General features: G+C 40.8%; 1 protein-coding gene across 3 annotated transcripts in view; it reads right to left on the bottom strand.

Moving 5' to 3' along the window:
• The window catches only part of PHKB (phosphorylase kinase regulatory subunit beta), a 275,233-nt gene that overhangs the window by 46,400 nt on the left and 212,278 nt on the right, over positions 1-16,555 (bottom strand). For all 3 annotated transcript variants that reach the window (XM_019505661.1, XM_019505660.1, XM_019505662.1), the window contains 2 exons: positions 3,592-3,647; positions 3,276-3,369 (listed from right to left, as the gene is read on the bottom strand). In XM_019505661.1, coding sequence (XP_019361206.1) covers positions 3,276-3,369; positions 3,592-3,647 — 150 coding nt within the window. The remainder of the gene's footprint in view (positions 1-3,275; positions 3,370-3,591; positions 3,648-16,555) is intronic.

Genomic DNA, 16,555 nt, shown 5'->3' with positions numbered 1-16,555 from the left:
TGAAAGCTCTGAGTTGCATAGAAAGAACTTTAGTTACAGACTAAATAGTTCATTACAGCAAGAAAGAATCAGGGAGAAACATCTAACTTCTGAAGACTAGGTTTGTAGGTATTGCATAGCAGGTTACAAATTGTATTAAAGGGCTTGACCTAGTGAGGGAACCCACTGGATTGTGGTACTGAGTAGAAGAAAATGGTGAAGTCATCATGGGCACAAGGACCCAGATTCTGGCTCCGTAAGAAACGACTGCGTCTCTCATCAGGATTCACTGAGCCTGGAAGACAGATTCCTCCTGATTCAAAGCTTCTCCCAACTTGAGTTTTGATTGGCTCAATTGTCAAATTATAATTGCTTAAATAAATGTATACAGTTTAGTGTATCCTTGCAGATAGCAAAAAGAGCTGCAAAAAGAGCTGCTAAATCTAGTTTGGAGGCTCTATTTATCAGTAAATCTAAACCAATGAGAAAGCAATTTTCTTTAGAAAATAACTGAAGTCCAAATGGAAAAGTTAATTAAAAATGAATGAAACATAAAATTTAAATCACCTTGATTTTCAGCCCACCTTGAAAGAATTTTTTTGTTAAAAGAAAAATGGAACTTGAATAGTCGTAAACATTTCCTTGAGGATGTTCTCTTCGAATTGTGTTCTCTTCGACACAATGCTCTATGGTTTACTAAAATAATCTCTTCTTCCAGTAACAGATCTTCTCTTTGATTCATTACAGGTAAAAAACACCCAAAAAACAAAAAACCAACAAAAAACCAAAACCCCCAAAGCTGTGTCAATTCAGGCTCTTTCTAATGGATTTGTTTTTTAAGTATCCATTATAAGATAACAAATATTTTAGCTTTAAACATCATAAAGCTGGTTCATTTCCCAGAAATATATCAAATACTGTTCCCCAGAAGATTGTCAAGTTAACCGCTCTGGTTATCAATAGGCAGAAGTGTTTGTAGAACTGGTATGATTAACTATCTGGATTATACAAGTCCTTCATAAAAAGCAAATACAGGTTCCTGTGTCAGCTTTTTCCGTTTTGTTAACACTAGCTTTTCTGCATTTCTTTCCTTCCCTCCTCAGGAGAAAACAGAGGGGTGGTGACAGGAGGGGCTGTGCTGCCAGGGACAGTGTCAGGAGGACGTGGATGGCAACAGAGCTTGGGAGGCATAATAGTTGTCAAAGGAACATTTGGGAAGAAGCCCTCTGCTCTGGTTGGCCCTGGGCCAGTACAATTCAAGGAATATATAGAAATAGGTAGGAAGAAAACAGGAACAGTCAGCACAGATTCACCAAGGGCACGTCATACCTGATCAACCTGATTGCCTTCTTGATGATATGACTCGTTCCGTGGATGTGGGGAAAGCAGTGGACATGATACACCTTGACTTTAGCAAGGCTTTTAATATGGTCTTCCAAAGCTTTCTTGCAAGCAAGCTAATGAAGTATAGATTGGATGAATGGACTGTAAGGTGGATAGAAAGCTGGCTGGATTATTGAGCTCAATGGAAAGCGATAATGGCTTTCCACCTAGTTGGCAGTTGGTATTAAGTGGAGTGCCCTAGGGGCCGGTCCAGAGGCTGGTTTTATTCAATATTTTCATTAACAAATCTGGAAGATGAGATGGAGTGCACCCTCTGCATGTTTGCAGATGACACCAAGTTGGGGGGGCAAGGCTAGGATTTGGAGTGACTTTGTTGAGTTTTGTGAAGGAATCAGAGGCCTCAAATTATCTCTAAGGGGAGAAGCATAAAGGTAGAGAAAAGGAACAAGTGAGAGGAGCTGCCAGAGCATGGCTTCAGGAAAGTCTTCTGATATATATGAAAGAACAGAAGCAAGGAGCTGCCACTGGCTGGGGGGAAAAGAGGTATGCCAATGAGTTTAGACTGACTAAAGCTTGGTTCCCAGAGAAACCATCACCCACACATAGATTTCTGAAAGAACGAATGAAAGAACGAACAAACAAAAACTGAAATTAATGGCCAATCAAGTAGGGTTCTTTCCTGACGTGGTTTTTCTCATGAAGGGCACAGGGCAGCAGGTCCCTGAACTGCAAAGTAAAACAGGCCACAGGAAGATGAATGCAGTTGTAGTCACAAATGAGAATATGGCAAGGGTCAAGTAAAATTAGGAGTTTAGATTTGGACTTACCATGGGGTGAGAAGCACCAAGGCTTCTGATTGGAATGTACAAGCTCAAGTTGTCTCACTCAACACGCTAATATAGACAGTGAGCTATTGGTATCAGAACAGTAGGTCTAATGTCTGGAAAAAAGACCTGTGCCCACATATTACTAGAAATGTTAAAGACTCTGTTAACCTAATAAAACTAAAAAGCTTAGAATGCATTTTAGTCAGTTTCAGATTCTAGAAGAAAGAGAAATATCATGTATGGGCAAAGAACCTGAAATCTGTTTAAAGATTAAATAGTTCAGGAAAAAATATTCCTGTGGGCAGCTAAAGAAGTGGCCTCAAGTCATGTTATCATTGCCATTTTATCAAGGCAGATTTGCAACAGCTTATTCATTATCTTTATTACTTCTTTACAGGCAAAACTAGGTTGGGCAAATGTGCGCAAAATGAAGGGAAGAAGCTATCTTTTTTGTGAAAAATTTGTTTCCTGATATGTCTGTCCATAGTTTGCTGATTAAGAACAATGGCAATTGGCCGTCAGGAGACAGCAGAATGCTTAGGTGTTCCACTAGTCTCCAAAAGAAGGAAGAGGTGGCACAACTAAATATATTTAGAAATAAAATTCTACATAGTGCTGGGTTTGTCATAGCTATTACTGGGGTGTTAATAAGGGCAACAAAAGTGCTAAGTTAATGACACTAAAACACTTACAGATAAACAGGGCACTTCCTGTGTTTGATGGTTGCTCTGACACGGCCCATGTGTCCACCTGATAACCACTACTCCTGAGGTCATCTGGTCATTTTGTCAGTGTGCCAAGGAAATGAAGAGCCATTTGAAAATATGGATTTATCTGTCAACCCCAAACTATGGGTGTTCCCAATGACTTGTATCCAGTACACCAAGCTAAAATGGCTAGCACCCAGAGCTATACAAGACTCTAGATTTTGCCCATGGACTTCCTACCATTGGAAAAGGGAAGACATGAAGTCTTCACAGAAAAATGTGTCCCACTCTTCCCCAACTCTTGCTATTTTGCAATTTTTTATACAGGAGGAAGAATTTAGAAGTTATACAGAAATGTTGGTGAATTGTTTTCATTAAGAAAAATGCATAAATAAGTTATAACTGCAGAATCCCTTACTTTGACAAGTTCCTGCTGAGCCCATATCTGAATAGGTTCCACCTGTTGCGGAGTTTGCGTTTGAATTCCATATGTGTTCAGAAAAACTTGTAGGCTATAAAACAAAATAACAGTGAGATTTCACCACAGACTAACTGCAGCCTAATTTTTAATAATGTTCTTGGTAGCGATAAATGAAGAAACAAAGCCATGAATATCATGCCAATTTACTAAATAAATATTCTCATTCATGATTTTTTGAAAATGAGCAAAACTTTTTATCTCTGTTGCACTCAATTCTTCCTATAGAAATTGTTAAACAAAGTAAATGACTTACCGTTGACTTTCTGCTATCAAAGCCACATGGATGACCAAATCATTTTCTAGAGGCCCCTAAAAATCATGAGCAGACCAGAAAAAGATTAACAATACTTAAACATTTATTAATGATGGATGTCAACTGACTGCCTTCCTGCTTCTCCCTGCTATTCAGTGCCTACAAAATCAATTTGACTGTGCAGACAGAGTAATGAAAAACCATGGAACTAAAAATCCATAAATCTCACAACTAACTGAGAGGTAATACTGTCATCAATGCTATTTTGAATGATGCATACTGTAGACTTAAGGCAAATTCCTTTGATATTAGTATTTATATTTTTTTCAACGGACAAGTAGAAAATAAATATGCGATTTATTCAGACTTGCAATATGCAGTAAAAATCCTTCAATTTATTTACCATAAAAATGCAAAGCTTTACTCCTGGTATTTTTATATACTTTCTTTATATCTGGTATTTTAAAATATGATAATATAAAATGCAACCTTTGTAAAGATTGAAAGATTTAACTGATCAGCTACCAGATACTGTTGACATTGAAACAATAAACTAAAGATTTCAACATTTTTAATCTAAAAGTAAAAAGTACTCTTGGCCAGAAAGCTTTTAATTGTAGTGTGTGAACAGTATGCCATATTACATAATAATAAACAATTTCCAATGTTTATGACTAGCACATTAAAGACTTGTGAAATAAGTTACAGTACTTTGACAGGCAAAGAAATACAAATTAAATTTGCTGGGTGAAATCCTGACTCTATTGAAATCAGTGACCAAACTCCAATTGCCTTGAATGGGGGTTCACCTGCCATTTTACTGGCAACATGTTCACAAAGAGAAGTAAAACTGAGCAGAATTTCCATGGCAAAAATTAAGCAAAATTGCATTAAGTCCTAAAAATCTATCATCTCTAAATATATGACAATTACTTTCTCTTATATGTCTTTAGAGTAAAATATGGTTCAGATTAGTAGCTAATTGTTTATTCACTATCTACTTGTCAAATCCAGTTATAGCTGACAAGTTCACACAATAAAACCATATTTCTGCTGGAGTTTGCAAAAGAACATATAGGTATTTCCAACACTTTGTAATATACACTATAGGAAACTGGATAGCAAAATGGAAATTCAAATATCGTAACAGTGGTCCCACCAGGGAAACAACAGTTAATCATAATCAGCAATCTACCAAATATTTGCAAATAGAAAGGTATATCGGTTGTCTACCCAGTTAACTCAGTTTGTTATATTTTGTTCTAGAAGGAGAGAGACAGAAAGAGTGCGAGTGAGTGAGAAATGAAGGAAGTACCCGTCTGTACTTAACTCATATACGACCCTGGTGCATTTTGGGACCTACCTGGCACACAGGACTCAGCTAATCACACCTGTCATCCAACAAACTGAGTACAACTGGGTGACCAGGCACAGCACACCAGAGACTAATCTAACCTGAGTTTGATGAAGTTCCAATCAGGGGAACCCTTTTTTGACCATCCAGCCTATCAGACATAGCTGAGTGTAGTTCTATGAACAGCTGGATTTCTGCTTAAGCCATTTCTAGCTGTTATCCAAGAAAATTACACTGGTGACCTAACTGGCATATTACTAGGACTGCTAGTTTAAGACAGTATCACCAAAGAGAATTAGGATGTTGTTACTGGTTAAATCAGGGGTGGGCAAAGACAGCCCACGAGCTGGATCTAGTCCATCAAGTAATTATATCCACCTCGCAGCTGCCCCTGTGGCACTCTTGTATGGAACTGAGTCCCATCCACTCCCACCCAGGGCAGCCCATGCTGTGCTCCTGCCTGCACCTACCCTGTGCCCACCAATGGCACTGCCCTGGCCCCAGCCAGTACACTGGGCAGCCAAGTGGGTGCAAGGGGGCCAGGAGCTGGAGCCTCATGCTAAGGCAGAAACCTCCTGTCTGCAGCTTGCCCCCTTTCTGGCTGGGCAGGTGGTGCCCTGCACTACCTGCTGCCTAGAACACCATAGCAGGGGCAGGATGAGGCGGAGCCGTTGGAGGTGGGGAAAGCCGAGCAGTACCCGGGCAGCTGCAGGAGCAGTGGCAGCAGCCTCACTGGTGTGCTAACTGGGGCTGGGGCCAGAGTGAGAGTCAGGGACATGCTGTTGGTAGGTGGGGGGTGGGTCAGGCAGGAGCTTGGTACAGGCTGCTCTGAGCAGGAGCAGCCAGGGCTTGGCCCCATGCAGAGTGCCATGGAGGCAGCTGTGGGTTGGATGGTGGGGAGGTGCGGACTGCTCCTACACTGCACTGCATGGGCCGACTCTGCTATATGCGCCCCTCTGCCCCGCTCCCCCTCATGCTGGCTCCCAGGACCTAGTGCAAAGCCACTACCCCCCACCATACAAAAGTAAGACTTTATTTTGAGCTGTTATGCAATCATCTCTAGATATAGTACTAAAAAAAACAAAATCAGGAAAAAAAAATTTTGAAATAAAATTAAAATACGTTATTTCATAGAAATTTGGGCTGGAAGGGACCCCAGAGGATCATTGAGTCCAGCCCCCTGCCCCAGGGGCAGGAAGTCAGCAGGGATCATAGCAACCCAGCAAGATAAGCATCCAAATGTCTTGAAGGCATTCAAAGTGCTTGAACCGCCTCCGGTGGCAGTCTATTCCAAAACTTGGGGGCTCGGACAGTGCAGAAGTTCTTTCTTATGTCCAGCCTGAATTGGTTGCGAGAGAGTTTGTGACTGTTCGATATTGTCATCCCTTGGGGCACTCTGGTGAACAGACGTTCCCCCAGATCCTGATGAGCAACCCCTGATAAATTTATAGGTGGACATCAGATCACTCCTAAGCCTGTGCTTTTCTCATCATAAGGTCCGTTTTCCTGACCTCTGATCATGTGCGTGGCTCTTCTGTGCACGCTCTCAAGCTTCTCCACGTCCTTTTTGAAATGTGGAGCCCAAAACTGGACGCAGGACTCCAGCTGCGGCCTCACCAAAGCTGCCGACGTCCTGGGATTTGCTTGAGAAGCATGTATGGATGCAAACCAGCTTTTTGCTCACTTCACTAGCCGCATTATCACACTGAAGGCTCATGTTCATCTTGTGGTCAATCATGACCCCTAAGTCCCTTTCATCTGTAGTGCTAACCAGCGTAGCACTGCCGAGCCTGTAAGGATGCTGCAGATTTTTCCTCCCAAGTGGAGAACCTTGCATTTTTTGGTGTTGAACACCATCAGGTTCTCGTCTGCCCATTTCCTGAGCCTGTCAAGATCCGCCTGGATCACCCTCCTGTCCTCAGGTGTGGATGCTTTACCCCAGAGTTTGGTGTCATCAGCAAAACTTGGCCAGTCCGCTTCTGACACCAATGTCCACATTCTTGATGAAGATGTTAAACAGTACAGACAGAGCCTTGAGGGACCCCAATGGTGACAGTGGGAACCAATCATCTTGGTGCACTGACCACCACCCTCTGGGTCCTACCGCGGACCCAATTCCCCAGCCAGCAGATCGTGGTGAGGTCGAGGCCGCAGTTAGCCAGTTTAGCCAAAAGGTGATCATGGGATACCAGATCGAAGGCTTTCTTAAAGTCAAGATATACAACATTGATCTCTTCCCCTTGTCCAGGTGATTAGTTGCCTGCTCATAAAAAGAAATGAGATTGGTCAGGCAAGACCTATCCGCAACAAATCCATGCTGGATATCCCTCAGGATATTGCCTTCAGCTAGTCTGTTAAGGATGGCCTCTTTGAAAATCTTTTCCAAGACCTTCCCCAGGATAGAGGTCAGGCTGATGGGCCTGTAGTTTGCCAGATCTACTTTCCTCCCTTTCTTGAAGATAGATATTACATTGGCCCTCTTCCAACCATCGGGCACTTCACCGGAGTGCCAAGAGCTCTAGAAGATACATGCCAGGGGCTGAGCTATGATGCTTGCCAGCTCCCTGAGTACCCTTGGGTGTAACCCATCAGGGCCAGCTGACTTGAAGGTATCCAGCCTGTCCCTGTGTTCCTTCATGAGGTCAGCTTCAATGGAGGGCAAGGAATCTCCCTCACTTGGGCCTCCCTGACCCATAGTGGGCAGGGCCATCCCATGGGACTGGTGAAAAACTGACGCAAAGTACCCATTTAGCAAATTCGGTTTTTCCTGGGCATCAGTTGTCAGTTGCCGCATCTGGTTTAGCAGAGGTCCAATGTTGCCCTTGCTTTTCCTCTGGCTCCCCACATATCTAAAAAAGGACTTTTTGTTGTCTTTGATTTTTGTAGCTAGCTGGAGTTCCATCACAGCTTTGGCTTTCCTGGTTTGCTCTCTGCAGGTCTGGACCAGAGCAGAGTATTTCTCCTTGGTGGTGGTTCCAGTCCTCCATCCTTTGCGCATCCAGGATTGCTCCCTTGAGGAACAACCACTCGTCCTGAACTCCTCCCCTCACCATTGGGTTGTGGCCTTTTAGGGCCTCTCTGACAAGCTTCCTTAGTTTGTTAAAGTCAACTTTCCTGAAGTTGAGGACTTCTGTATTACTGACTGACTTGCCAGTTACAGTTGGAGTTTGATTTTTAGTTTACGATTTTTTTTTTTTATCTATATGTGAAAATGATGTCTTCTGAAAGATTTTGTGTGTGCAGCCCTTGATATCTCACCAAAACTTGTTAAGTGGCCCTTCAGCCGAAATAATTGCCTATCTCTGGATTAAACCAATATGATCATTAATACCATAACAAAGCTGGATGGCAAATAACCTTTTTTCAGGCATCAAATTCAATACATCACTGTAAATATCTCAATATTAGAATTGTGTCCCTGTTTTATGGAGTGTCTTGGCTGTTCTATTTTTATCATTGAAGAGATTGAGTTTCCTAAGAATCTTATTTGAAATAAAAGCCTGAAGAAAGATCTTTGAGGAAAGGGGTTAGTGCCAACTCTGCTTAGGTTTCTCGACAGTAAGCAGAAGGAAGAAGTCAAGTTCTAATTCAAATTCCCTATTTCCACATGATAAAGTGTCTAAATTTGTTGGGTAATTGAATTCTTGTTGCTCAAAGGTGTAAGTAAAACAATTTTTATCTACAAATTTTAATACAAAAGTCTAAAAAATATCTGGGACAAAAATGGAGTTAATAAAAATAAACTGCTGATTCCCTCATTTCTCATTTAAATCTATGTAGTGGTGTGCAGGATTTCATGGACTGCTGCACTTGATGAAGTATGTTATCAGAAGGTACTGCAGTCTTTTAGGTGACTCGCTGCTTCAGTCATTTTTATTTTAGTAGACCCGGTTGTGTGAAACCTAGATAGACCTTGGGAAAAATACTTTGAAAAAAACTATTTTAATGGATTTAACTAGCATATTAATGTATAACTAGTATGCTTTTGTATATTAAGCAGAAGACAAGTATCTTTGTGTTTTAGTCTTTTAAGTCGTGGGGAAAAAAGTAGAAAGTTATAGCTCTAAATAATTTGAAAGCATTATAAAACTGGGCTCTCCAACTGGTGGCCCATAGTGGGTTATCATACAGTCTCTGAACTCCTTCTCCTGCTGCTGCCCTTACTATCACTCTGGCTACTGCTGCTGCAGCTGGGATCTCTAGGCTCCTCTCCCCTCCCTCAGCTTTCACTTCCTGCTCCCACCCTGGGGGACAGGGCAGCACAGCCCCTTGTGCTAGGGTAGCTCACAACATGGTGTAGTGAGTACAGTGGAAGAAGGGGCCATCTGGATGCACAGTGCAATGGGAGGGAGTTGCGGCCAATGGCCTGTGGGTTGACACTGGTGAGGCAGTCCCTGGTGGTACAGTCCACGCAGTATGTGGCCCCTGTCCGCATAGAATTTGGGCAGCCATGATATAAAATATCTTTCTGGAAAAAACACATTAGTACTAAAAATATAACTTTAGGGCCAAATATTCAGATAGTTTAGGGAGTGCACCTATGTACCTAATAATGTAAATATGGTTACTGCATAACTGGATAGGCACCAGTAGCAATATAATGTTTAGAAAGCCCTGAATATATCCAGTCAGTTCAAGAGAACTTCAATGCCTATACCTGTAGTGTACTCATTTTAAAGACAGCAAATGCTATTTTATACTTCTGGTATACTTTGACTCCTGTACAAGGACTAACTACTAACTTAGATGCAACACTGAAGAGAAGAAGTTTTAACATGACTACTTTTAAAATCTGAAAAACAAATATGCTTCATTCTAATATATTTAAGGTTATTCAAAATACTGAAAATTCTTCAAAATGCCTGTGTATATGCTGCATGTTGTGCACTGTTTATTTGCGCACAATTACCAGCCATCTTGAAAATAAAATTGCCCCCCTCCCCCCAAAATAAAGGGTTTCATTTGGAACATTCTTTCCAGTATCAGTAATGAAGACATAAGTCTCCAATTTCAGACACCTAAGTTAATGACTCTCAGAGCCCAAAAGGGATTTATCCAATTTTGCTTTCAGGTTAGAGAACCTCACTATTTGATGAGGAATACCATTTGGGAAAGAATGTCTGTATCATTAAGTCTAGTCCCCCAAATTCACAACCTTTTGTCCAAAGGATCAGCAATATCATATATTCTACCCTGCTATGTGCTATAGTAAAAAATGCTATGTGAAAAAAAGTAAAAATAAAAAGCACTTTACAATGTGGCACAAGTACAGACCAGTGGGGACAATGGCCATTGCAATATCAAAGAATGCACTAGATTAATAGGGTATCCGATAATCTCAGGAAGAGGATCACACCCTGTTCTTAAAGGAAATTTGTGTGTGTACTCAGATCTCAGTAGGTGAATTCATCTCACTACATTGACAAGTTCAGTTATGATTTTTACAGCTGAATTTTATAAATAAAGCAGTAATATATCCTCTTTCACATGGTGCAAGAAAACGCATTGACAAGACTCCCTTAATACACTTATCTGATGTATTTTATATTTAGAAACTGGTCCCTTTTATATTTAGAAACTGGTCCCTTTTATATTTAGAAACTGGTCCCTAAATCCCACAATACTTTAATAAACAAAATAGTACTGCAATAAATTTGATCTTGTAGATATTAAAGAGGATCCTCAAACAGGCTTTTGTAAAAGACAAGTTACTGGAAAGGAGTTACTGACAGTGATTGTGAACCATCTACATGGTACAGTACAGTTAGTGAAGTACAGATACACATGTATAAAAAAGTCAGTTACTGAGAAACGATGTTTAAAAGGAAACATTACAGAACAAATGCCACTACAAATAAAAATATGGAATATACCTGACAGTACTATTGTAAAGCAAAATTGACTGTATTGCTACTTCATACTTAGTTCTACTTTGGAAGAGAATACGAGTGTTACTGAGCACTCCACAGACTAAAACTCCACACTGCTGGTTTCACATTGAACTTGTGCTGCACCACACAAAAATAAAATGTTTAGCATTTAATTAGGATAGCCAGCTTCAGCTATTTTGCTATATGTACCAACTGGTATTTACTACTTAATGGTCTTTACATTTGCTATACTACCCAACAAATTGTTTTGGGATGAGGTATGTAGCTAAGGCATTCAATCTAAATAATACTCCATTTACAAAATAATAATTTAAAAGTCAGGGGTGTCAAAGATAGAGCCTGTGGAGCTGTATCATCCACCCTTTGAGGCTCCTGGAGTGGCAGGAAATACATGGGTAAGGCAAAAAGGAACAGGGCCTGCCACCAAACTCCTTTTTATGGAGCCCCATTTGGGACATGTGTCTTCAATGGAGGGACAATTGATAAGTGAATTAAACCAGCACAGCTCAAGACCTCACAGTAGTTAATACTGTTGCTCACCCTACTGCCAAAGGTGGGCCAGATCCGTCCCACGAGGAGTCCTGTGGTCCAGATCCAGCTCAGAAGGTGGGGGGTGAAGGGAGATTGACATTTCTGTTTAAAGTCATTTGAGCCAACCATATTTTTATGTATGACTAAATGGAGTGTAATGGAAAACAAGCAAAAGGTCTTTACAGAGAAAAGTTTTCACATTACAGTTGATTGTAAGCAATCCTAAATATAGTTCATCCTTGTATATCTCTTGGCTCTCAAGGGAAGAGAGTGTTTGAGAATTTAGTTAAATTTTGCTTTCAGTTCATCAAATAAAGAATAATTTGTGCTCATTAAGTTTCATTTGTAGAACCTGCTAGCTTAACAACACCGTATATTTTTCATTATACTAGGACTCCTTTACAGAGTGCTAGAAAATTTGAGACAGTTTTTAAAAGATAATTTACTGTAAGTTAACATACATTAAGATGCATTTTAAAATTAAAATCTTGCCAGAAAAAACACCCTGGAAAAATGACATATACTTTTGACTTGAAAACATGATAGAATCTCCCATTAAGTTTAAAGCCGTTACCCTATTAAGCTATATCTTTAAGCTTCTTCAAAGAGTTTTACTCAGGACTGCTCACTCAAATGATGGATAAAGTACAACAACTGGTTCAGATACGTTTTACCATCTTTATTTAGATGGAGTACTCAGGACTCTACCAATGTACCAGCACTGTCAGCTATTCTCCCAAGCATGGGGCACTGTAAAGGCAAGTCTTGAAGAAGATAATGTTATTCACCTGCAACTGTGATTTTTCACACTTCATTTGCCATTTGTAGGTGCACATTCCCCTTACCTTCCTTTTCTAATTCTTTGGGGTCTTTCACTGTTATTTCAAACAATGGAAAACAACTAGAGCTGGAATCTATTAGATATCTTCTTGTGTATCCAAGCATTCAGTATAAGGCTATGAGTATGAGCTTGTTTTCTAGTTGGTTGCAACATAGCTAATCCCCAATTTCCAGATATGAAGAGGTTGTATTTCAAGGATATTTAGGCTAGGGACAGAACTTGCATATAAACCAGTATAAGTGATTGGCAGCTGGTTTAAACCTGTAACGGAACATAAGTTCAGTGCTCATAAACTGCTTTCAAAATGGCCAAAACTAGTTTAAGGTAAACCTGGATGGATGTAGTATCAGACTTAACTGATTTAGGTTAAATCAGTTTGTTGAACTTCTGTCCCAAATCCCCTCCAGATTCAAGTTAACTCACAGTCTCCCAGCATGCCTTGCCCCTCCCCACCCCTCCGCCCCCATTGCAAGCTTCCCCTTGCAGAATGGGCGGAATAGTCTTGGTCCAAGCTCTCTGTTCCAGTGAAGCAGGGAGGCTTGTTCTACCACTCCCCAGCTTTTGGCCTGAGCCACTGCAAGAATGTGGCTGCATTTCTGGAATCAAAAGTAAATGTCTGTTCACTTGCTGATTGGCTCAATCTACACAGCTCAGACTAACCTGTGATTCAGCTTTGGGATTTTTGACCATCTGTATTTAGCCTTAAGTACTAATATTAATGCAAGAGTCCTACATGGCTGTATTTGAGGAATACGTGTTCCCTGCATTTAAACCACTTCTTGAACTCCACATATAGACAAGTAGCCTTCATGTCATCAAATTTGTTTTCAAGATTCTATATAAAAACTCCATGCAGATTAACACCTGAAGTTATCTGCATTTTGTGAAACAAACTTAGGTCTAATTATCTTGTTTTATTAATAATGAGAATAAAATTAACAAATTAGACTGTTTCAAGCACCCTATAAATTACTAAATGCACCAATGTGACTGAATTTTGTTTTCTTTCAAAGAGAATGAAATAATTTAAATTTAAATGAATATATTTTTATTAACTATGGGGGAAGGGAACAAAGCATTAAGGAAAGAAACTGGCCTTGGTTTTTGAAGACATAATTAAAATATCTTGCGTTCTAGTTTCATATTCCATTTTTAGTCAATTTCCTAACACTTCAAAGCAAGTACTGAATAGGCTTCCTGAAAGTCTTACTGCATGCTGATTTTGCATAAATTAACTAAATTAGATAAAATGGCATAATCAAACATTCAGATTAACCAAGCAAGTGTAAAATATAGAACAAAAAAGCAAACAAGGAAGAAAAAAAATTTAGAAAAAAAAGGCAAAAGGAGAAGAAGAAAAAAAGGCATTTGGCAGGTTAGACATTTAAAAAAAAATCCTTGCAACCAATCCGGTAACTGGTCTTCGAGTTCAAGTGATGTTTATGAACAAACATGGCAGAAGTAGGGCGGGGGGCACAACTAATTGATTCAGAGTGGTATGCATTTTCATAGGCAACAACCTACTTGCTCAGACACTAGTAATAGCTTAGCAGAAAAAATGGGTTTTATATGGAAGGGGAAACCTCTTTAATAAGGAAGTAAAAAGTGGGTTGATTAGGTCAACTGAGATGATTAGGTCAATGAATCCCTTGAAAGACACTGGAGTTGACAGCTGGCCAAGAAATGGGATAAGAATCTACAGCCCCCACTTTGACCACAGTTAAACACAATCCAGTCTGTGGAATTTTGCTGCAAATTCCTATTCATTATTTTGTTTGTTTGCTTGTTTTCTTAAGGGCAGCTGCTCTGATGTCAGTGATGGCAAGTCCAGGGAAGTTAGTATTTTGCCATGGGCTCCTATGTGTTTCTGGAATTGATGTGAAATTAGTGACCATTGATTTTTCACAGGGACTGCCCCATCTGGCCAATGTAGATCAGAGAGACACCATAAGCAAGAGATGGCATGTATGACTGGTGGAGGAGTAAGTGAATGAACACCAGATGTTACCATTTGTGTTGCTTGGTCCAGTGATCATGTGGTCTGTATTGATGTGGGGGGCACAGTTGGCATCTGGGTCTATAACAAGGCTAGGGGGCTTGGTAAGAATTGGTAGAAATTACGTAGCCTTTTGCTGGAGAGACATTATTTGAGGTTGGGGACCTGCCTATAAGCCAGGACAGGCTTATCCAAAGACTAGCTTGAGATGAACATTATTTTCCAGGAGCACTTGCACGGGGGGGGGGCATCATTAAGGATGTGTTTAAGGCAGCAATTATCAATATTTTTAGACTCAAGGTACCCTTTGTTTGACTGAAGGCACTTCAGCTATTATCTTTCTTTTGTTTTATTACTATGAAAAAATAATAGACAATTCTTCTGTTACAAAGAACCCAGAAAGACTGTTTGACACTGGGTTTCTACTTGAAATTTTTGGGTAGGGACAGACATTACATATAAACCGGTTTAAGTGATCAGAAACTGATGTAACCCTGTAACAGAACAGACGTTCAGTGCACATAAATCATTTTGAAAATAGCTGAAATCAGTTTGAGATAAACTTGGTTGAATGCAGTATCAGACTTCATTGATTTGCGTCAAACCGGTTTATGCAATGTCTGTCCCAGAGCCCTTCCTGGTTTAACTTAAACCAGAGTCCCCCAGCATCCCAGATGCTTTGCATCCCTGGGCAGGGCTCTCTGCCCCAGAGCAGGGCTGGTCCCACCCCTCTGCTCCCTGGAGGGAATGCAGTCACAGCAGGGTCTGCCTGGCTTCCCCTTGCCCCACCCCCACTCCTTTGTCAAGAAGGGATTCTCCTCCCCTCTCTCACAGCACAGACCATAGCCAGCACATGGTATGCTAGCTAACGCTGAGAGGTGTCTGTGTAAGGACAAAGGCAAACACAACAGTGTCCGCTTAGGGCTTTCTGGAGCTAATCAACAGGTTAGCTAGTAATGTCCCTCCATTCCTTCCTTGGAAAATGTTATTTAAGAAGAGCTTGAACTAATGAGAGGCTTTTGCTTTCTTGATGGAGTGCTAAACGCTGTGTTACGAACTCCCTGCTGGCTCCCTCATTGATCAAGAGCAGCAAGGTGGGACGGAACCCCTCCATAATCAGAGCGTCCTCCTGGGGCCTGGACACACCCCACCCTCAGCTCAGCAGTGGAAGGGAAGGGAGGGCTACTCTAGTTTCTAGCTGGAGCCACTGCAGGCATGTGCCTGCACTTCTTCAGTTCAGAGGGAATGTCTATGTAATTGCAAACCAATTCAACCTAGGTAGGTTACATTAACCTGCCTAGATTGAATCAATTCAGGCTGAGGCTTTTTGAATGTCTGTCCCTAGCCTTTGAATTTATCTTGTGAATCATGTGAGGATGTTTGGACACTTAACAGCGTTAATATTACATGGCACCCTTAAAGGATCTTGCAACACCTCAGTTGTAACACTGCTATATATTTGTCAATAAACATGTAACATACCATTGCTCTGGAAAGCCCAGCAGCATACATGACCAGGAAAAGCAGTTACTTTTTTTTAAACTTCTGGCACCAACATGAACGATAGATTAGCTAGATCACTATTGCTGTAGAAGCAATATTTACTGTCCCAACTCTACACTTACTACGAGAGATACTTTGCAATCTACCTCTACACTCATGAATACATTCTTTTAAAAGCTAAACCATATGCTTAGTGGGAGCTGTTAAACAGCTTTGAAAAAAGTCTGAACTACTTCCAGGAAAATTTCAGGGAGTTTTGTTTTTTTATCTTTTCTAGTCTGCCCATCCTTTAAAATCTATGAGGCAGTCTTGTCACTATCAGTGACCTTGCCAAAGCTATTCCTTGAAAGCCACCCCCTTTCTCCCTGTGGAAAAAGAAACTGATTAGGAAGAGAATCAACTTGAAAGGGGAGGGTATAGCCTCTAACCTGTCTGAATACTCACTCTTTGATTGAAAAACTAGGGAGCAGAAGGAATGTACACGTCAGGAAATACAGAACAACTAACAAATGCCAAGAAGTTTATCAAGACATACAGCTTCTCATACAACTAGCCTACAAAAGTCCATGACCGTCATAGAGTTGAATCCCACCAGTCATAGCACAACACCATAGATCTGTTATGACTATGGTGACAGATGACAGAACAAGGAGCAAGGGGCTCAAGCTGCAGCAAGGGAAGTTTAGGTTACATATTAGGAAAAAACTCTCACCCTGGGGGGTAGTAAAGCACTGGAACAGCTTACCCAGAGAAGTTGTGGAATCTCCATCCTTGGAGGTTTTTAAGACCTGGCTAGACAAAGCCTTGGGTGGGATGATCTAGTTAGGGATGGTCCTGATTTGAGCAGG

Source organism: Gavialis gangeticus, unplaced genomic scaffold (genome assembly GCF_001723915.1).
Source record: "Gavialis gangeticus isolate Ggan-Ray unplaced genomic scaffold, GavGan_comp1, whole genome shotgun sequence".
Taxonomy (NCBI): Eukaryota; Metazoa; Chordata; order Crocodylia; family Gavialidae; genus Gavialis; species Gavialis gangeticus.
Note: the sequence above shows the minus strand (reverse complement) of the source record. Positions and strands in the feature narration are given on the sequence as shown.